This window comes from Onychomys torridus, chromosome 11, assembly GCF_903995425.1.
Source record: "Onychomys torridus chromosome 11, mOncTor1.1, whole genome shotgun sequence".
Classification (NCBI taxonomy): Eukaryota; Metazoa; Chordata; class Mammalia; order Rodentia; family Cricetidae; genus Onychomys; species Onychomys torridus.
Window position 1 is genome coordinate 30179732 of NC_050453.1, and position 22182 is coordinate 30201913.

General features: G+C 40.0%; 1 protein-coding gene across 3 annotated transcripts in view; it reads right to left on the reverse strand.

Moving 5' to 3' along the window:
• Window positions 1-22182, reverse strand: part of Nme7 (NME/NM23 family member 7) — a 121028-nt gene that overhangs the window by 9658 nt on the left and 89188 nt on the right. For all 3 annotated transcript variants that reach the window (XM_036202060.1, XM_036202059.1, XM_036202061.1), the window contains 3 exons: window positions 17952-18016; window positions 15823-15891; window positions 11289-11390 (listed from right to left, as the gene is read on the reverse strand). In XM_036202060.1, coding sequence (XP_036057953.1) covers window positions 11289-11390; window positions 15823-15891; window positions 17952-18016 — 236 coding nt within the window. The remainder of the gene's footprint in view (window positions 1-11288; window positions 11391-15822; window positions 15892-17951; window positions 18017-22182) is intronic.

Consider the following 22182-nt stretch of genomic DNA (forward strand, 5'->3'; position numbering starts at 1 on the left):
CATGGACTTATGTAATTCAACCATTTAAAAATGTAATATATGTTTATAATTGGATTCTGCTTTCAAATGTAATTAAAGGCGAGATTTGAATGCAGCAATTCAATAACTTCTCAGAATCTATTACTCCCAGTACTTACGCTAATAGATTACTGGCTACTCAGCTTTCCTTTTCTTACACTCTTTTTGTTGGTTTGACTCAGAGGCAGAGAAGAGAATACAGTATGTTTAGCAAATAAAACTCTCTGCGCAGGGGCAAAGACATAGAAGATAAATTTCTGTTTGGTGAACAGCCATTCATTCTTAATAAAAATTCATGTGTGCGCTGCTTAGTGCACACTCCGCACAGCCTAATGTGTGGACTGTGACAAGCTGAGGACTGTGGTACAATGTATGGACAAATGCTGTTCCCGGCTGCGCCTCCTGCTTACAAACACCCAAGGTTAATTAGTATTCTGAATCCCAGCTCATTCTTTCATATATTAATGTGCCTTAGGAATCAGCATCCATCTTGTTACTCAGAAAAAAATCAAAGGAACCATGCAATAATTTAAACGTCTCTCCCTTATGCTACTATGGTTTTAGAAAGAGTAAACAAAATACATTTTAAATGGACATGTTTTATCTCAATTCAGTAACTTCACCTTCAGAAACAGACTCAAAGGTAATAATACAAACTCTCGCAAACATTCAGATGGAAGCGCAGTCTCGATGACATCTACAAGGATGGATGAGAAAATCAGCAACAGCAGGAAGATGAGCCAAACTCCACGCTGAACACCTACACAGCTTTTTGTCTGTTTTCTGAGACAGGGTTTCTTTGTGTAGCCCTGGCTGTCCTGGAAAGAGCTCTATAGACCAGACTGTCCTCAAATTCAGAGATCGGCCTGACTCTGTCTCGAGTGCTGGGATTAACGTTGTGCACTACCACAGTCCGGCTTTTTAGCTTTTAATAACCATGTTAACAAGTCTTTTTGTGTGCGCACGTGCATGTGTATGTGTGTGTACATGTGTGTGTGTGCACGTGGAGGCCAGAAAACAAGCTTGGGTGTTATTCCTCAAGCCCTTCAGGCTACTACTTTTTTTGAGAAGGGTTTCTCTCTCACTATATCAATTCCCCAGAGTCCAAGGGGGCTTTGCTATGTTTGGCATGGGATATTAGGGGAAAAAAAAAATCTATGTACACTATGTTCTTTATGTCTGTTAACTTTATTCCTTTAAGACAAAATTCTATCAATTCAGCTATAGTTCCACCAGGCATTCAGGGCAGGAATAACTCTAGACATAACAACCTCTATATCTGTCTACTTTATTTCTCTGGGATGAAATCCTATTTCCATAACTACAGTTCTGTCTAGTTCCCCAGCTCATAGTCCTGCTAACGACTAACTCTTATACTTCCAGCCTCATCTTCGTCCTGTGTGTCCCCTTTCTCCATCTCTGCTAGTCTACTCCTGGCACTCAGAAAACTCTACTCGAGATCTGCTTACCCTCTATGGAACTGCCATGCTGTTCTGTCCCTGTCTACAGAAAATGCCTATTCTTTCTTTCCCTGGGCACGTGGTTCCTTGCCTCCTCAGGAATGTTGTTTTATCTCTCATGTTGCTATGTAAAAACCTCTTTTGTTCTCAGTCAAAGTGCTCTGGAGAACCACTAGGCCTTCTCAAGGTGAGGGGATGGTCTGAGCTTCATTAGCACAGGAAACAAAGCTTGTCTCCTAAGCTCAGCGGGACAGGTAGTAACTTTGTAGTTCAGCAGGTCTGGGGAGCTGAACTGTTTACCAATTGGCCTGGGCACGCACAGATTTCATAGCAGAAGACAGCTGGAATATTAAAGGCTGGGTAACACTAAATATTCATAATAAATGGCTTTGCCTTTTGACAGACCCTTGGCCGGTCAAAGTTTAGCTTTAATACACAGCTGAATCTCTATGATATATTCTTGCACCCACAAGATCACTAGCCAGGAGCTAATGAAGGAAGCTACCTCTCTACTCCTGGAATCACAAGACCTGGCTTTTCTTACATGAGTTCTAGGGACTGAGCTCAGGTCAAAAGCACTTTACCAAAAGAGCCACTTCCCCCACCCTGCAGAAGTATATTTAATAAAATGAGTATAAAACATAATTAAGTGGGGTGTTACAATGTACTGGCTATTGGATGATATTTTAATCTTATTTTTAAAATACACATAAACACAATAGTTTAAAACCAAAATTAGAGTGTTTATTTCTGAAAAGAAGAAAAACAAAAATGATAATCAAATTTTGTTTTCTTGAGTCTTAGTTCTTTTCCATAATGTTGCTCATTTGGAGGGTGACCTGAATTATGAATTAGTTGACATGACCTGAGTAGCTGACGAGCCACTGTGGTAACTAGGAAGAAAGCCAAACAAGTAAGTCTGCTCCTTTCCATCTCTCCCAGAACAGAGATGGCTCCTTTGATTTTTTGTTAAGAAGTAAGTAAGTCTGCTCCTTTCCATCTCTCCCAGAACAGAGATGGCTCCTTTGATTTTTTGTTAAGAAGTAAGTCTGCTCCTTTCCATCTCTCACAGAACAGAGATGGCTCCTTTGATTTTGTTATCTGATTTCACTTGTGAGGAATCAGTCAAGGAGAGATTTGGAAGTCTGGAGAGAGAGCAATACAAAAACCACATAGGTCAAGTTGACTCACTGCAAACAGTACATAGTACTTGCACTTCCTGAGGGGGAAAGCAAGCCAGCTGTTCCTCTCAAAGCAAGCAGAAGATGGGTGCAGCCCTACATAGATACTTGAAGATTGGTAGCCGAGGTCTGCAGTAAGCATACTCTCCTAGGAGCATCTATAATGCATGCTATAGTTGGGCAGAAAACAAGGAGCACTGGTTTCCTGGCTGCTGCTAACGCCCAGGGATGAATGCTCACTGCTTGCTGAACTCTTACTGTCCACCTTCCAGTTCAATCAAAAGGAGAAGAAGAGATTTTATAGGATTTCTGTAAGCATCTATTGACCCTCCATCTTCAAGGGATATGTTCAAGCCCCCAGCAGATGCATGAAACCTGGCACTGTTTTTCCCATACATCAAAACTTTTAATAAAGTTGACTTTATCAAGTAAGTACAATAAGAGACTACTAACTCAGGTAATACAGAAAATTATAATAGCCCATTGTAAATAAAAGTCATAGTTCTAGAATTTTCCATGTACTCTTTTTGGACCATGGCTGATGATGAAAAACTGAAACTGTTGAAAACAAAATTGCAGCTAAGGGAAACAGCGTACGCATAACGCTTGAAATGAGACTTTACGCGTGGGTTTTAGGATTTATTGGAAAACTATTCGTCCTTGGAGCTAGACTGCCCTGAACAAAGGCAAAAGTTGGAAAAACACTAGATAACTTGGGTACTAAGGCTTTTGCTTTTATGTCTGAGTCTAGAAAAACCAGAAATAGAAATTATTTAAACACGATCTCATCTAATCTGGTATTTATCTAAAAAATAAGGTAAAGCTCATTTCCACTAATTAATAGGATAAATCAGGAAAAAAGACACATGACACCCCAGTCACTCATTCATATTTATTGTCACTTTTTATGTGAAATGTGTTGACCTTGGGTTTTATTTAAAATGTAAGACATATTTTTAAAGTACTTTTATGAAAAGTACAGACTTCTTTCATAATATGAATAACTACTTCCTAAATCATATGAGTGAATATTTTCATTATATTTCAATTAAGTGCTTTCAAAAATATCATGTTTTTAATTAACTATATAGAAGTAATGATTTTTGCTTATTATCTGTCATTAACAAACAAAAAAAATCAACATTCAAAATTAGAAAGGGTCATATATGCCTACATGGTCACATTTGAGGGCTCTTTAAGTCCTTCTCTTTGGCCTTGCAAGTGTTAGGACTGTCTCATGGAGATATAAATAAAATGCCTTACTGACCACATCCTGAGAACATCATGGCTCAGTATTCTTCACACTAATAGTAACTGAGCCTGGACTCAAACCTGGCACTGATGTGGTTATCTTTTTACCCATGAATAGACTTGTAAAGTGACGAGGTCTTTTGTATCCAAATTGGTCATTTCCTAGAATCTCAAAAAAACGGTTTAATCTCAATGCACAGCCTATTGTCCTAAGCAGTGCCTCTGGGAGCTGACATCTGAAGCTGACAACAGCACGTGTGTGTTAGGGAGATAAAGCTGCGCATGTGCGCTGGCCTCCAGGGATTCCTAAATGCTAGCAGCCCCAGCTGGTGCTGAGCCTCATCATCCCAGTGTGCACTGTTCTAGGGAACTCAAGTCCTGCCTTCTGACTGTTACAGGGACGTGTCTGACAATATGGCTGGTTACTCGAAAGTCTTTTAGGGCAAAGGATGCTGTAACCTTTTAACAATGGAAAGAAAAACAGGTACCTTTGTGGTGCTGGATTGAACATGGGGCCTCACTCATACTAGGCAACTGCTCTATCACTGAGTTACATTCTCAGCCTCAAGAGATCTTAAATTATTTAATATTAGTTAATATTTATTAAAGAAATAATTACCTGAACTAACATTCATTATTTCCAAAACATATTATTTGTTAGATACCAGATGTCCTGAAAATATCAGTGAAAGAAAAGACAAAACTCCTTCCCTTTCCCATGGTTAGAGGGTGGAAGCAGGAAATAGAGTGAGCGTCCAGTAAGCGGCCGGTGTACAATGTTCAGATGGTGACACTTACTAGAGTGAAACAGAGGTCATCAGTGACGAAGAGAATGAGAATGTTGTGTGCAGTGCACTCCTGCTGGGCTCCAGGCCTGGCTCCAGAGAGCAGCACCCAGCCCTAATCCTTCCTTGTTTAACCGCACCTTCTGTTCCTCTTCTCACCCTATGTGAATCTTGTCTGAGAGTCAAGGATCAGAGAGTCTCCCAAGGATCAAAGGCCTATGCAAAACTTGGTCCAGGAAACCCAGAAAACCGAGGTACCTGATAAATCAAGTAATTTGCACCTGGCATTTGGTCTCCAGGAGCTCCTTTTGGTTTGCTTTGAAGGTATGGAAATTAACTATCTAAACTGTAAAAAAGAGCAAATAAATATGCCCTAGGTGGAAGGGAAGAGTGCTTCAGTCCTTCGAGGCTGGACCCCCTGCAGCCATGATAGGCTAGATTCATTTGTAAGATGCCTCTGTGTCTTCATTCCATGGACCCTCGTGAACCCACACACTCGTGTAGTGACCACACAGCTACAGTTGTGACTGTCCATGGAGGTAGGAGGTGAGCCAGATCTCTTCAAGAATGGCACATCCAAATACAAATACTAGTCAGCACAAATAATGTGCCAGCTTGGATTCCTGCGGAAGAATAGTGGATGATGTATGGATGGTGCATTGCTGTTGCTAAGCACTGAAAGTGCCCGGGAATGTCCTCCTAACTACATTCTATTCTCCATGCTACTCATGACTTCTCCTAAGGGAGAACATTGTGGTTTAGAAGCACAATTGTTGCTTCTGAACTGGTAGGAGAAGGACTCTTAAGGACCATGCTTGCTGTCCATCTTTAGACAGGTATCTTTTCCTCATCCCCCATATCATATCCCTTTTCACTGTACTTATTTTACCTGTAAAACAAAGACTGCCAGACAGTGGATTTATGTCAGTCTCTCCAGGCCCACTGCATCCCATGGTCTAGGAATGCCTGATACATAAATAGCACTGGGCACATGGTTGAATATATAAAAGCAACAATTAAGAATGAAATTTAGAAAGGAACAAGTTTAGAAAATCACCAGGATATCTCAGTAATTAACCAAGCCTTGCCCTTTATAGGTTTTTTGAAACAAGGTCTCATGTAGCACAGGTTGGCTTGAATTTTCTGTGTAGTGGAGGCTGGCCCTGAGCTCATGATCTTTCTTCTTCTGCCTCCCAACAATGGAGACGACACATGTGTGTGCCACCATGCCTGTTGACATTAACATTTGCAGTGTCAACCACTCAAGGAAAAAGCTATGTGCTCTGCACCAGTTTGTACTATGGCAGAGGCCAACTGAACGGGAACACTTCCTACAGACTGCTCAGTCTCTGACATCACAAGGACTCTGCTGCTCTGCTGGTGATCGCACATATCTGCAGTCAAGCTAGCTGCTAGAATCATGTGAAAACTGGAGATTGGAGGGCTCATGCTGTAGCCCCTTGAGAATTAAGAACCTTTGCCATAATGACATGCTCATTCCTAACCCAACAGGGTTGTCTGGTGGAGGTGCCTGACTGTAGAGAATGGTCCAGAGATTGGTGCAGATTTATTTGTGCTCTGTCTCCTTGTAGATAAAATGGGATAACAGTAATATCAGTAAATAATGGCATCTGTATCTCACTGAATCACTGTTAGGACTAAATCAGGTACCTTATACTCTAACTGATTTACAAATAAAAAAGAATTAAAATATATTATTTGTTATGAGCTCACTAACCTTATTATCTATTACAATGGTCCATCCAATGTTTCAAAACTAAATTTTGTAATTTTACTACCTATATGTTATTTGCATTAGTTAGGGCTTTTATTGCTGTGAAGAGACACCAAGACCACAGCAGCTCTTATAAATGAAAACATTTAACTGGGGTGGCTTGTTTACAGTTCAGAGGTTTAGCTCATTATCATCATGATGAAGAATATGAAGGCATGCAGGCAGATATGGTGCTGGAGAAGTAGCCGAGAGTCCTACATCTTGCAGGCAATGGGAAGTCTACTGAAACACTGGGTGGTATCCTGGCATAAGAAACCTCAAAGCCTGCTCCCCCGGTGACACACTTCCTCCAACAAGGTCATACCCACTCCAACAAAGCCACACCTCCTAGTAGTACCACTCCCTATGAGTGACAATATGGGGGATAATTACATTCAAATTACCACATTAACCCTTGACTTGAAAGGGTAGATCCTCATTTCACCTTGGGGAAATTCCATTCTGTAAGATTTGCTCACTTAGATCAAAACTTCTGTGAAACCTTGGTATTTATTCAAAAGAAATGGAATCATTCGATTTAAAAAAAAAAAAAGAATCTTAATATACTTCATGCCTCCCTGAAAGCACTTACTAACTCTCCATTTATTTTCCTATTGCCTGTCAACTTTTATTTTCCTTCTTATAACAGATTACAAGACATATCCAGAAATGTCTGACTACTATTAAACTTTAATAAATTCCTGACTTGGCTTTATCCAATTTTGAACTTATACCTGTTGAAGCTCTTAAATGTGAGGAGTTCCTTGAGCCAGTCTGCTCTCTTTGTAGATGATAATAATTCCACTGGAAGTTTCTTTTCCTTCTTCAATACACAAAATATGAAGGGTGAAGATTGTAAACAAAAAAGTTTCCTATGAATTTTCTGATCCTTCATGGGATGGTTCTATATGATCAAAACAGAAGCCCTATGAACATATTGTGGTAGTTTGAATAAGAATGGCCTGTATAGGCTCATATATTTGAATAAAAGGCTCATATATTTGAATGCTTAGTCATCAGGGAGTGGCACTATTTGAAAAGGATTAGGAGGTGTGGCCTTGTTGGAGGAAGTATATTACTGGGGTAGGCTTCTGGATTAGGATGCAGCTCTCAGCTTCTTTTCTAGACCATGCCTACATGTTGTCATGCTCCCCACCATGATGATAATGGACTGAGCCTCTGAAACTATAAGCAATTCCTCAATTAAATACTTTCCTTTATAAGAATTGCCTTGGTCATGGTGTATCTTTACAGCAATAGTATAGTAACAAAGACACACATGTTACTAGTGTTAGAGTAATTATTTCAGCATAATGTCTGCTTTTAATTGTTCCTTACAAAATAAAGTGATACAGTTTATTGAAGAAACAATAATTACTTTTGTAACATTTCCCCCCACTCATTTCTTAATTCTTAACATTCTAATTGGGACAATGTCAGTAGTCTCCTCCTAATTTTATATAATTTTAGCTTTACTACAACTAACACATACTTCTCTGAAGGAATAAGGTTCTCACTCCAAAGGCAACATATAGCATATCCTAACTTACTCAACTACTCTTGTAAAATCAAGTTCTAAAAGTGAAATCACCTCCAAGCTCACTCAAGTCTTCTCATCCTGCCCACCATCTACTGTGTGGTGCCTCATGGCACATTCCCTAAGAACTCAAAAACAGGAAGGAAAACGAGCTGGTAATACAACACACTAGGCACTGTTCTAAGAAGCATGATCACATTAGCTGATGTAAGCATTATGCAGGTTTATTTTTCATTTTATTGGGAAAGAAACAAGAAGCATTTGCAGGTGGCTCTGTTTCTGAGCTCTACTACATAGCAACTATGCATTATGCACCCTTCCTCCTGCTCTTCACCCCACAAAAGCCAGACAAGGCCCATGGAAATGTGTGAGGCCCTGCTGCTGCTCTGATGGCCTCTCCAAAGGCTCCCCTCCTCCACAGAGGAAAAGCTAAAGGCTTTCAGTTGCTTACTATCCTTCCCATCTCTCCCCCACTCTCACCACAGCGGTCTTGTAACACACCAGGTGTACTCCAGCTCTGGCACTTGCTGTTCTCTATCTGGATTGCTCAGAGACTTCCCTCACCTGTCAACTCTGTAAGCTTCCACCTTTCTCTTCCTTCCTTTCCTGGTAACTCTGTCTCTCGTCCCTGCATTGTCCCTCCACCCTGGGATTTGCCACCATGGCACACAGTGTATTATACTTTTCCAGGTCCGTTCATGGTCCATCCCTTCTAGGAGACTATACTGTCTATGAGGGCAAGGGCTACTGTCTGTTGACGGCTATATCACCAGACTCTAGGAAAGAACTGAATGTACGAGAGGCCTCCCCCCAAAAAATACTTGGCAGATGAAGAAGGAATGAACCCACCCAAATAACCAATGAATAAACATAATTAATGTAATATAAAGAGGAGGGTGGGAGCAAAAGTTAAGAGGATGAAGAAGGATTTGCTGAGGTATATAAGGGATATCTTGGAGGACGGGGCCAGAGAGCAGGGAAGAGTACTACTAGCAAAGGAACAAAGGGAAAACGTCCATAGGCTAAGATAACACTTTCTAGTTCCAGGAATCCTTACTGGAACTCTGTAGATCTCCTGTTCTCTAGGACAAGGATTCTCAATCTCTCCTTGTCCCAACAACCTTTTTTGAAATGTGATGAAGTCTATGAACTTTTCCCAAGGAACATGTGTTAAAATACACAAATATGTAGGATTGATATTCAAATATTTCAATCAAAATTGTGATACAATATAATACATGTACTTATTAAGATCTAGTGTCAGCTTATAAACAACGAAAATGAAAAACACAAAATCAAAACCCACAGCGGAGTGATCCTAACTACACCTTCTGGAGGCACAATCCAAGAACAGAAAAATCTCCAAACTAAACCATGAGACTGAGCTTCTAAGAAAACAGGAACTTAGCTTAGTCATTTTCATTATGCCCCAGCTGTAGAACCTAGCAGCATGCATATACTACTCCAACCAGAAATGTTAATTGAATAAATATCTGGAAAGGAAGAGAATCACCGTGATTTCCTTTTTAGTACTGCCATGTCTACAGGAGACCCCTGTGCTCAGGCCCCAATCCTTCCTCAGTGAGCACTTCCTTGGCCATTATGCCTGTACGTGAGCACCATAAGAAGGAAAGGGCTTGCTGTAAAGTGATGCTTTACCTTTCATCCATCTTCAATCACACCATCTCCACCTTTATCACATACTCATCCATCCATTCAGATGCCATGCTCTTCCGTAAGCTCCCTTGCTACCCATCCTTGGGCTGAGCTACTTATGCTAAAATTCTGCATTTCCATTTTACCTGTAAATATTCAGTAAGGGGATAGCAACAATACATGAAAACTAACCTCTTATGAAAGTTAAGTGATACGCTGAAAACTCTTAGAAGTTTCTGTTGTCTTCCCAAAGTTGACCTCAAACTCATGAGCTCTAATGACCCTCCCACCTTAGCCTTCCATGTCGTCAGACTACCATGTGTACCACTTTGCCTAGTTGAAGCTTCTATCTTTATATCCATAAGTGCCAGTACAGGTTCAATCATTATTTACTGTGTATATGAGAGAATAAAACAATGTTAAAGCTTAATTTGTTTCTTTTTTGTTATTTTTATTTCTCTAATTTTTCCTATTTTGTCAGGTGATCATTCAGATTTTAATTTTCTCAAAAATTAACAAAAGCCCCATTTGGCCATCAAACAGAAGTGGAAATTAAAATCAACAAAATGGCTTTCTCCTCAGGTCAAAGGTATCCTTTCTTAACTTGCCATGACTGACATTCAGTAAATACACAGCATCAGCACCACTCTCTCTCAGTGTTCTCTACAGTAAGCATCACCTTTCACAACCCATGTGTCATTTCTACCCTTTTCCCTAAAAGACACAAAGGAGGCCAGGTACTGTCAGGTCTGTTCCTTTTAACTTCTAGAATCCCTTTCATTAATCTCTTCCAATTCAATTTGCTTCAGTTGTACCAAAGAAATTCTGTAATAATTCTTAAAATTGAGTTACATATAAAGAATCCTTTCCTAACATATAAGAATTACATTTTCTACCTTATTTCCTCTACTTAGGAAAATACTTACTTCCTCATGCTTCTGAAACTATTTCAACGGAAGCCAGGGAAATGACCTTCTGTGTACCCCAGAAATTTCTTGCTCCTCACCGTTGTCTTTGTGCCTGTGATACAGCCTTTTTACACCCTTCTATCTTTCTTGCACTTGATTTTTCCTTCAAATCTTTCTTCCTCTAACAAGGTTTAAAACTGCCCTTATTTTAGCTGCTCTCTTACCACACAATTCTTCAACATTAAGTTTGCCGCATCTACCAATTGTTTGGTCTTTATTTGTCATTTCCTCTATAAGTCCAATTGTTCTAGAAGCTCTGTATACATGTACTTGTACATCACTGTTCTATCCCACTTAAACAAGTTCAGCTGCTCATATGTTCTTATGAATCTAGAATACAGCCACCACATTGATATTTTTCATATTTAGTTTTATACTCTATTTGAAAGGATAATATCTTAGAAAAAATTATTTCCAAGATTAAAAAATTACCTGCCTTGACTTATAATTTAGCAAACAGAAACAAGAAAACAGTGCCAAAGTAAATAATACTCTGTCCATTCTCTACTGTCATTAGGCAAATGAGAATTATTCTTTTGTAAAATACTATTTTGAACAATTTTTGCACATATTCACTTTTATATATTTATAAAATTGAATTTGTTAAAGTATTTAGTTAATCCATGACACAAAATAGAGCAATAGTTTAAAGACTTACAGGATCGGCAGGTCCACAGAACTCTCGAAATGTCTTTGTAGGATTATTCTGCTGGATCTCTATGGCTACACAAGAGCCAGAGCATATTTCTGTCACCATATCCTATGATAGACAATGTAGGAGAAAACAAGAGAATGAAAATAACTATTTTACCCCGATTCTCTCACTTGTGCTCCTTTCCCACCATTTCCGATCTGAAAATGGCCAGCTTTGCCTCCTTCCCATTGGTGTCCTGGACAAAGGCACTTCCTACATCTGGCCACCTTTGCTTCAAAAGTGTTGTCTCCTCACTTCATTGGCTAGTATCACTAGCATTTGAGGCCATGCTCTCCCTCTTCTCATCACCTACAATCAGTTCTAGCACACCTTCCTTTCAGATGCCCTCTTTCCCTCAGCACATTTTCATCAAACTAATATTCCTAAAATTGAAAGTGCTGTTTTTTCTGGAGGACCTTAAAAAAAATCTATAATGTGGTTAGCAACAAGGAGTAACATCTAGGAACTAGGAAAAAAAAAACAGATGAGCTAGTTTCTGTGTAATGAATGGTAGTGGCCAAAGGACCGTGACTCTTGGGAAAGGGGGAAAGGTAGCAAACCAGATGAGTCTTCCATCTTGCTGCATGAAAACATCTGCAGACAGGAAAGTCAGAAGAACCCAACATTCCTGCAGTGCTGCAGAGACAGACTTTAGAGCCCAACAGACAGGCTTTTCAGGGCAGAATACAAGAGAACTCCACACCCTACCAGAGAGATACTTCCACACCCATGTTTACTGCTGCTATATTCACTATAGCAAGGAACTGGAATTAACTTGACTTACCTGTCCACCAACAAATGGGATACTATTCAGCAAAGAAAAATGCAATCACAAAAATTGCAGAATAACAAATGAAATTAGGATGTATAATATTAAGTGAGGTCACATGATATCAGAAAGAAAAAAACCACAGGGTCTCCCTCATCTTTGGAACATATCCAATAATATATGTATATATGTAAACAAACATACATGTGGGTACAGTAGAACATGTAGAAAAGAAAACAAGAAAGGATAAATATTAGAGGATGAGGAAGGACTAAATGCAGGTAATGAATACAAGTTAGGAAAAAGGATATAAAGCCAATTGTTTTTCTATGTCTAACTTTGTCAGAGAGTTTTCACTTTGTTTTTTTTTTTTTTTTTGGGTGGTGAGTAGTGCATAAAATATATTCACCAGTGAAGTGAAATTAGCAGGAGGTTCCATAGCTTCAGAATGGCTGAGAGGAGTCAGTGCTTCTCTCATATGGAGTAGGAAGGCCTCATAATACATGGGGCTCCACATCAGGTGGAGGCCTCAGAAGGGCTCTGCACCATGGTTGGCCTAGGTAATGAGATGGACTCTACTCACCTGACAAAGCTTAGAAGCAAGCCTCAGCAGAGTCAAACTGAACCAAAGCTACTTAACTGAAAGCCAGAGCAAAGCGCAGCACTCTCTACAGGAAACAATCCATTTCATCACACTCAATATACTGTAAACCAATTGTCATACCAGGCATGAGAAGAAGCAGCGGAATACCAGCCACCAAAGAACAAGTCAGTAAGCATATGTGGACCCAGCAGACAGGGGCAATGCAATGAATGCAAGATTGCTAGCACAGCTGTTATAAATGAGCCTGCATGCTCAAGTTATAGGAGAAACGGACATGACAAGGCAAACTTAAGTAACAGAAGACTCAAATCTAGAAATGAAATGAAAGACATGTAACTAAAAAGTGCTCTGGATGATACTGCAGATCAAGGAATCTAAAACAAGTGCTAAAACAGCTTCAACACAAGTAAGGACACCAACAAGGAAGAAAAACAAGGCATTGTAGAACAATGTCACACTGTCTAACACGGTGTCCTGGAAGAAAAGTTGACAGAGATCTATTTCACAAAATAAGTCATAAAAAGTTTTCCAAATTTCTATCCACAAACCTCTAAGTCCAACAAAGGACTATAAAGGGAAGAAAAATATAAGAGAGTCCATCACAACCAGCAAGAAACAAAACAAATCTTAAAAGTTAAGAGAAACAAAATAAAACACTACAGGAGAGCAAAGACAGCAGCAGCAGCAAGGTCTGCCCATCTACAACATGTACCAAATCACAACATATTTTTAAAATCAAAGGCATAGAGTTCTTCAGACAAATGAGAACTGTGAGGAGTCAATACCACAGTGGTTCTCAACCTGTGGGTCATGACCACCACAGGGGTCAGATATCAGAGAGCCTGTATATCAGATATCCACATTATGATTCATAACAGTAGCAAATTACAGTTATGAAGTAGCAACAATTTGATGGTGGGGGGGGTCACTACAACGTGAGGAACTGTATTAAAGAGTTACAGTATTAAGAAGGTGAGAACCCTTTAACCTACCGGCTATGGGCAGATTAAGACTTCTGTTGGTCTTTTCTGTGTCGAACTCACAGATTGCAAGCCCAGCGCCATTTAGAGATCTTTGGTAACAGTCAACTCTGCAGCTCTCACACAATTGAGCCTGTATGATAATGAGTATTCAGAGACGGGTAATTCCTAGGGGGCACTCACCAACCTAAGACAGAACACCTGTGTGGCCTACTGACATCCCACGAAACCCAAGTCAGAAACTCATTTTTTAGTAAAAGGGGGGAGGACCTGTAGGTTCCTGGCCCCCGTTTTGGGTAACTGTTGCCTTGCTTGCTGACCTTGACCTTGACCTTGATATCCTCCCTATGCTATTCCCTGTGAGATTCCACCCTCCTGAATGCTTAAGAGAAGCTCCTCCTCTGGGAATCCAGCGTATGGGGCGTTAACTGCTTAGATGCAGTTAGATTGTAAAACATCAGGAGGCGGGTGGGGGTGTGTGGGGGATTTAGCTCAATGGTAGAGCACTTGCCTAGCAAGTTCATTCCTCAGCTCAAAAAAAACCATCAGAAGTGAACTTCTGCCAACCGGGGTTTCCCCATTGTACTGTAAGTCTGTATTTAAGACTTCCTCCCTCCTTCAATAAATGACGTTCGACAATCAAAAAGAAAAAAAGAAAAAAGAAAAAAGAAGAAGAAGAGGTCAAGAACATGAGACCAAACTAGGCCCACTGAATGTGGGTGACAGCTATGTGACTCGATCTGTTTGTGGGGTCCCTGGCAGCAGGACCAGGACTTATCCCAGATGCATGAACTGGCTTTTTAGAACCCATTCCCTGTGGTGGGATACCTTGCTCAGCCTTGATACAATGGGGAGGGGCTAGACTCTCCTTCAACCTGGTATGCCAGACTTTGTTGACTACCATGGGAGGCCTTACCCACTCTGAGGAGTGGATGGGGGTAGAGTGGGAGGGAGGTGAGGAGGTGGGAGAAAGGGAAGGAGGGGGAACTGGGGTTGGTATGTAAAATGGAAAACAAAGTTTTAATAAATAAACATATTTAATAATTTTAAAAAAGGTGAGAACCACTGCAATACCAGAATCCCTGTCTATAAGATATGAACAGACGCCGAGCAAAGAATGCCACCAAACACATAATGTGTTTCTTTAAAAACTGACTCAAAATGTTTTGGTGCTCCCAATTGTCAGTTAAGGAGAAATTTTCTAAAAACTTTTTTTTAAAGAGTCTTTTGCTAACCCCAGACAGTCAGCTGTACATGGAATGATTGGATGAATGTCTATCTTCACTAGAACTTAACTTCTATCAATGCACATCATTTTATCACAAAACTGTAAAATCTATAGTAGATGTTCAATCAGTATATGGCCTTATCATGATAACAGATAAGGTCAAAACTATCCTTTTTTAGATAATTTTGAAGTAAGTTTGAATGTAAGTATAAACTGCCAACAAAAAACCCATCATCAAAGATTACTCCTAAACTACACAGTACCAGAAGCAGCAGCAGCTATTTACCAAGTACTCTCATGATTTGCTTTAATTAATTCTCACAACAACCTTCTAGTATTGCATCATTCTCATTCTATACATCGGCTAATAAAAGCTCTAAAAGGGTAAATAACTGGCAGTCCTAGGAATTGAACTTGGGCCCCTGAAATAGCAGGAAGCCTTCTTAACCACTGAGCCCTCTCTTCAAACCTCATACTGAACATCTTTCGTTCATCTGTTGGACAATCACATTCATTCTTTTAAGAAGTATCATTTCAGATTCTTTGTATTTTCTTCTTCTTCCTTTTCCTCTTCCTCCTCCTCCTTCCTCTCCTCCTCCTTCTCCTCTTTCTCCTCCTCTGAGACAGGATTCACTATGCAGCCCAAGCTGGCCTTCAACTCCTGATCTTTCTGCTTCTACCACCCAAGCATTAGGTACAGTCGTGCATCACTACCTGGCTCTTCTTCTGTTTTAAAAATTAAGTTAATTGTCATCTTGCTAGTCAGTTATTTGAGTTATTAATAGATTTGGATATTAATCCTTTACCAGACATAGTAATAATCCTTAAAAATACTTTCAATAATTGTAAGATTTCCAAGACTTGAAACACACACATTGTTTTCAGTTGCATTATTTAATATTTATTTTGATACTTACATTATACTCAGGCACAACGCCTTTATAAACTTCATAGAATTCTTCAACATTAACCCGATCCATATTGAACTACATTTAAAAAAAAAAGTAAGCCGATAAAGTGAGCTAAACTTAACATTCAGCACTGATCATTCCTTGGACACAATACTTTTACTTTTTGCTATGTGGTGTCTTTTCCCCACACTGGCCTCAAAGACACTATGCAGCCCAGGCTAGCCTTGAATTTGTTCTGTCTCAGCCTTCCAAGTGCTGAAATGATAGCGACTTGCCACTATACCTGTCTTCTTCTTTTAACTTCAAAATGTAAGTCTTGGATAATTTGTTCTTTGAAGAAGAAAGTATTATTAAAGACCAGCTGTTCAATAATAACTTTATATTTATTTATTGAGATTTATTGGATATTTAACATATGATACTGGACTGGATTTTATACATGTACTATTTCATATAATTCTCACAATCCTATGGCCTAAGTACTTAGCATGTTACTGCTAAGACTCAGAGGCACCATAAGACTTCTCCAAATTGACCTTCTGTCACTCCCAGAATCTGACCCCATTGACCATGCTCTCACCCACTACTCTACAACTTTGAGAATGAAACCCTATTCTTGATAGGGCTTCAAAAGAGGCACAGGCAATATCGTGCTGTTCATTGGGAGATTAGACATACAAGACAAAATGTCACTAGGCACAGGTTCTTCAGAGCTCGCAGGGAGAATGGAAAGCTATGCTACTGCCTTTACACGCATTTGGAAAAATCGCCACACCTGGTTTGTAACAAATACTTAAGCATGTCAGCTCTGAACTTCCTTCTAGCCATCAAAACCAAGTGTGAATAAGATTTATGTGCTTAGGAAACACTCAAACAATTTCTAATCAAGGTTTGTTTTAAATTCAGTTAGGAATAAAATGTTATGTTTCACAGTCTCACTAACTAAGACATTAATTTAAAGAAAGGGCATCTGAACCCGAATTTTACCCCCTTTCCTTTGCTTCTCCAGAACTGTCAAGACTGGAGATCACTGAGAAATGTCAATCTACACCGTCAACAACTCACATCAGGACTGACAGGTATGGGCGGCATTACTATTACAGGAAGGGAAGTTGGTCTGATTTCAAGGCTTTATCCTGCTGTCATTCAACTTTTACCATTAGTATATCAAAATGCAACATAAAATGTAATTTTAAAAAGTCTGTTTAATCTACAACATAAACCTACAGTGGCAAATAATAACATTCTCATGGCCTACACAAGAATCCGAGGCTAAGGATGCCTGAACAGGGTCACATGCCTAGAAAATTGTTGACCCTAGATTCTGAAAATGTCTGACACCAACAATTACACTTACCATTACCCTATAATGTCCCATCATGGTTCACATTATTTATGATTTCTTGTCAAATGTACAGTGTGTGCAGCACAAGGGCATCCCCTATTACAAAATATGGGTGATGGCTTCAGGCAAGGGCTTTCTGAGAATGTCTGAGGGGGCAATTCTAAGTGAGTATAGGCTTGAGGCTTAAGAGCCATGAGGGAGATTAATTAACACATAAGGGACAGTTTAGAAACCAGCCCCAGGTTGAGAGTGCCAAAGGAATCTGAACTCACATCACATTCTTCCTTCACTATTTGCTAAGAAACGTAGAACACAGAATGCTCATTGACACACCTCACTTTGATTCTACTTGTCATTTGTAAGGCCAAGATAGCCGTCCCCTACTTTTCAGCTGAAGTTTCAAGTTCTAAGAAACGTTGAAGCTTAAATCAGGTTTATTGTCTCTAAATATTAGTATCTCAGTAAATTATTATATAGACTAAGTAATTAAAATGGTTTTATTATAAAGTTATTGAATTCAGTTTTTTGTTGCTATTTTGTTGTGTTGTTGTTTGGTCTAGCCTGGAAATCAGCACATACATCAGGCTGGCCTCAAACACACAGCTACCTCTCCTTCCAGAATGCTGTGATCAAAGGCCTAATCTACCAGATCCAGCCAGGTTATTGAATTTGTGTGTCTTTAATTTTAATAAATTCAAATCTCAAGTGCATGGTGAACATTCAGTTAAACACATTTTAAGGCTTATTAAAAAACATTCTTCCATACATTATGGCTCATTGCAAAACTTACCATCTGTATTGCTGAGATTTCAAAACATGCATCTCGAATAGCTATTAAGATCTTTCCCAATAGTCCTAAAAATGAAAAAATATTGGTTCAAAATATAAATTTTAAAACTATTTTAGGCTTCTAAGAAATACAAATTTTCAACATCATTGTTCCTTGCTTCTACTCCAAATAAGGAAAATGCAGTATCTCTGCAAGAGAGAGTAGGTAAGTCCCTGAACAGAGCACCATACTTAATCATTTGATTCTCTCGGTAAATGCTTCAGTACCAATGATGGTCCTGAGAACAATGCAGAAAGCTATGAAGCCACTATTTTGCCTGCAAGGCCCCATAAATCTAGTGATGAAAAGATCATGAAAATCAAATGACTTTAAAATAACATAACCAAAAAGTAAAATGACAAGATACTGGATATAAGAGGGAAAGTCAAATAATTGAAAAGGAGACAGAGATTTCAAGGGGAATGAAAATGTGTATTTTCTTAAGTCCTGAAGGATGACAGGCTTTACATAAAGACAGGAAAGAGAGAGTGACCCAGAAAAGATGAGTGATCATAAGATGGCAGAGAGATTATACCCAACAGAAGGTCTGTGCCCTAGTTCGCTTCATTTTCCCTGTGATATTATACACTGTGGTGGTTTGAATAAAAATGGCCCTCAGAGGCTCCTATACTTGAATGTTTGGTTCCTAGTTGATGGACTGTTTAGGAAGAATTAAGAGGTCTGTGGCCTTGGAGGAGGTGTGTCATGTAGGGTGGGCTTTGAGGTTTCAAAAGCCCACACCAGGTCCAGGTCCAGTCTCTGTCTGTCTGTCTCTCTCTCTCCCTCTTCCTCTCTCTCCTTCTCTCCTCTCCTCTCCTCTCCTCTCCTCTCTCCTCTCCTCTCCCTCTCTCTCCCCATGGCTTGTGGATCAGATGTAAACTCTCAGCTACTGCCCCGATTCCCTCCATAATGGAAATGGACTAACCCTCTGAAACTGTAACTAAGCCCCTAAATAAATGCTTTCTTTTATGAGTTGCTCTGGTTGTGGTATCTCTTCACAGCAATTGATCAATAACTAAGACATACCATGACCAAAAGAAATTTAGGGCAAAAGGATTTATTTCAACTTACAACTTACACTCTATCATGAAGGGAAGTCAGGGTACAAAACTCAAGTCAGGAGCCTGAAGCAGGAACTAAAACAGAGACCATGGAGGAACCCTGATTATTGGCTTGCTCTTCATAACTTGTATAGCCTTTCTTTATTTTTTCCTTCCTTCTTTCCTTCCTTCCTTCCTTCCTTCCTTTCCTTCTTTCTTTCTTTCTTTCTTTCTTTCTTTCTTTCTTTCTTTCTTTCTTTCTTTCTTCCTTCCTTCCTTTCTTTCTTTTCTTCCTTCCTTCCTTCCTTCCTTTCCTTCCCCTCTCTCTTCCTTGTTCTTTCTTCTTCTCCTCCTCATCTTCCTCCTCTTCTTCTCTCCCCCTTTTCCTTCCTCCTTCTCCTTTTGGCTTTAAAAATTTTTTTATTTTTAAAGATTTATTTATTTATTTATTATGTATAGTGTTCTGTTTGCATGTAAGCCTGCAGGCCAGAAGAGGGAGCCAGATCCCATTACAGATGGTTGTGAGCCACCATGTGGGTGCTGGTAATTGAACTCAGGACCTCTGGAAGAACAGCCAGTGTTCTTAACCTCTGAGCCATCTCTCCAGCCCTCTTTTGGCTTTTTAAGACTGGGTCTTACTATGTAGTTTTGACTGGGCTGGAACTTGCTATATAAACCATTTTGGCCTCAAACTCATAGAGATCGGCCTGCCTCTGCTTCCTGGGTGCTGGGATTAAAGGCATGTGCCACCACTCCTTTCTAATACAAGCCAGGTATTTCCCACAGGGAGCTGGACCTTCCTATAGCAGCCAACAATCAAGAAGCTGCCACACAGGCTTGCCTAGAGGCCAACATGATGGAGGCAATTCCTCACCTGAGAGTCCCTCTTTCCATCTAGCTCAACATCTGTGTCAAGTTGACAGAAACTAACCAGCATAGTCTCAGAAGTCACAGGAAGAATCTGCACACAAATTCTGTCACAAACGGGTGGTTTTTATAAGGTGAGGGTCTGCTGACTCTTAAGAGTATGGCACTAATTTTGACATAGTTTTGCCTCAAATAAAAATCTTACTACATATAATAAACTAGTCACTCTCTCTTTTCTCCCTCATTCCTGTCACCACCACCATCCCACCAGTCCCTTTCCCAGAATCCCACCTTCGGTTTGAGTTGTGACCCACTTAACCAGGGCCATCTGTGTCACCATTAGATCGGGATGATCTATTGGAGGCGGGTGAAAGCAATGATTACACTCCCTACTCCTCACTCTGATTCTACCTGTAACAGGCAGTTCAGCAGTGAGGGGCAGGGCCCTGGAGCCTCTCCTTCATCCATTCCTGACTGTTGAGGGGCCCAGTCTTATGTAGACCCAATGGAGGCATCCTTAGCTGCTGAGAGTTGTGACAGCAATCACTGTATGTTGCCGAGAAATAACCTGGATTTTTCAAGTAAACTACAACTCTGTCTCTTACATAAAAAAATATTACACATTGATATATGAATCTTGATGAAAGTGTGGGTCAGTACTGCATTAGCCAATATAAAGATAAATCTATAGTCTGTATCTATTACAAACCTCTATTATACATCTATAATCCTATTAAGCTATGTTCTTTTGTGGGATGTATCATTTGAACACAATAATTCTACTTACAGACAAGTATGATGCTACAGCATACATTATATTACCATTACGGTCAGACACAGGCCTAATTCCTACCTGAAATTTTCCTAGTTAGGTTGTGTGATATTACTGCTCCCAGGTCTGATATCCAGCCTACTCAATATCCATGGAAACTGCCTTTTTATGTCCACTTGGTTATGTGTGGTGGTAGGTCACAGACGCATTTAAGAAAGCAGTTTTGTGTTTAATCGCTTAGAACACAAAAAGTCAATAACCATATGTCCTGTACTCTGTCCTAGATAGGAAATGTTCACATGACTGAACAAATGGTAATAACCATGTAAATGAAGCACATGAATGTAGCAATAAAATAAAACAAAATGGTAGCCCAGGAAGCAAAGGACAAACGGGTCAAAAGAGAGAGCATCTTACTTGATTAATGTTTGCACAGCTACTGTATTTTATAATAGTTTGCTTAGAACTCCATGAATGTCACCTCTTAAATGCTGGAATGTCAAATCATTTCTCCATCTCCACTCATTATGCTTTTCACCTGGTTTGTTCAAAAGCTTCTTTTCAGATGTCTTTCTCATATCAACTCACGGAATATTAGATATTTATTATTTAAAACTTGCTCTTCCTGTGACTATACCCAATTTTCCTTTAAGGTAAGTGATTTCTCTAATCATTTGATTGGCAAGGGAACTGTCAACTTCCTATATGACCCACTAACTATGACTTTCATCAAAATGTCAGGAGGTGACGCCAGATCTTAGCAAGACCAATCATAGCACTGTGATTCCCAGGCCACAGTAGTTTAGTTAGGATCAGAATCATAATTAGCTTAAGCCACAGAGTCCTTCCCCGAGATTTTTTTTAAAGCTGGAACTGGGGAAACACACTTTCCACTGTGTTCACAAGGGTCTGAACCCTCTACAGCTGGCAGCTCTCCTTTCTTCCAAAATCCTGGGAAACGTACATGGAAGGACAAAGCTAAGAGTCAAGAGAAGCAAAGACCGAGTACGGAAACAGAGACTGACTACGTTGTTTAGTCTCCCCAAACCCAGCACAATCCCTCTTCTTCTTGTAGTCTTGTAAACTGAGACAGGGAACCCAGGGGGCTTTCTTCTCTTGCACCAGCAGTGTCCTCCTTATGCTACCTGTTTATGTAGGAAGTAAAACACTGCATCCCGAGAAGGAAACGCTGAAGCTGGAAAGCCAGACCCAGGAACAAACAGTCCTTCCTGAAAACTGTGACATTCTGATGCACGGTGAGTACAGACAGCTGAGCACAGCACCCCCCCCCCCCCAACTCATGCACACCAAGTTAGACGTTGGCTGGTTACTCCCACAAATTCTGCCTGCACCACTGGCCTAGCATATCTTACAGGCAGGGCAGATTGCAGGTCACAGGTTTTGTGGCTGGGTTAGTGTTTACATTCCTCTTTTGGTAGCTTGCAGAGTACCTTCCCACAGCAAAGGCACTAGAATGTAAGGGTGAAGGCCATGTAGGCTCGAGGTTGACTTC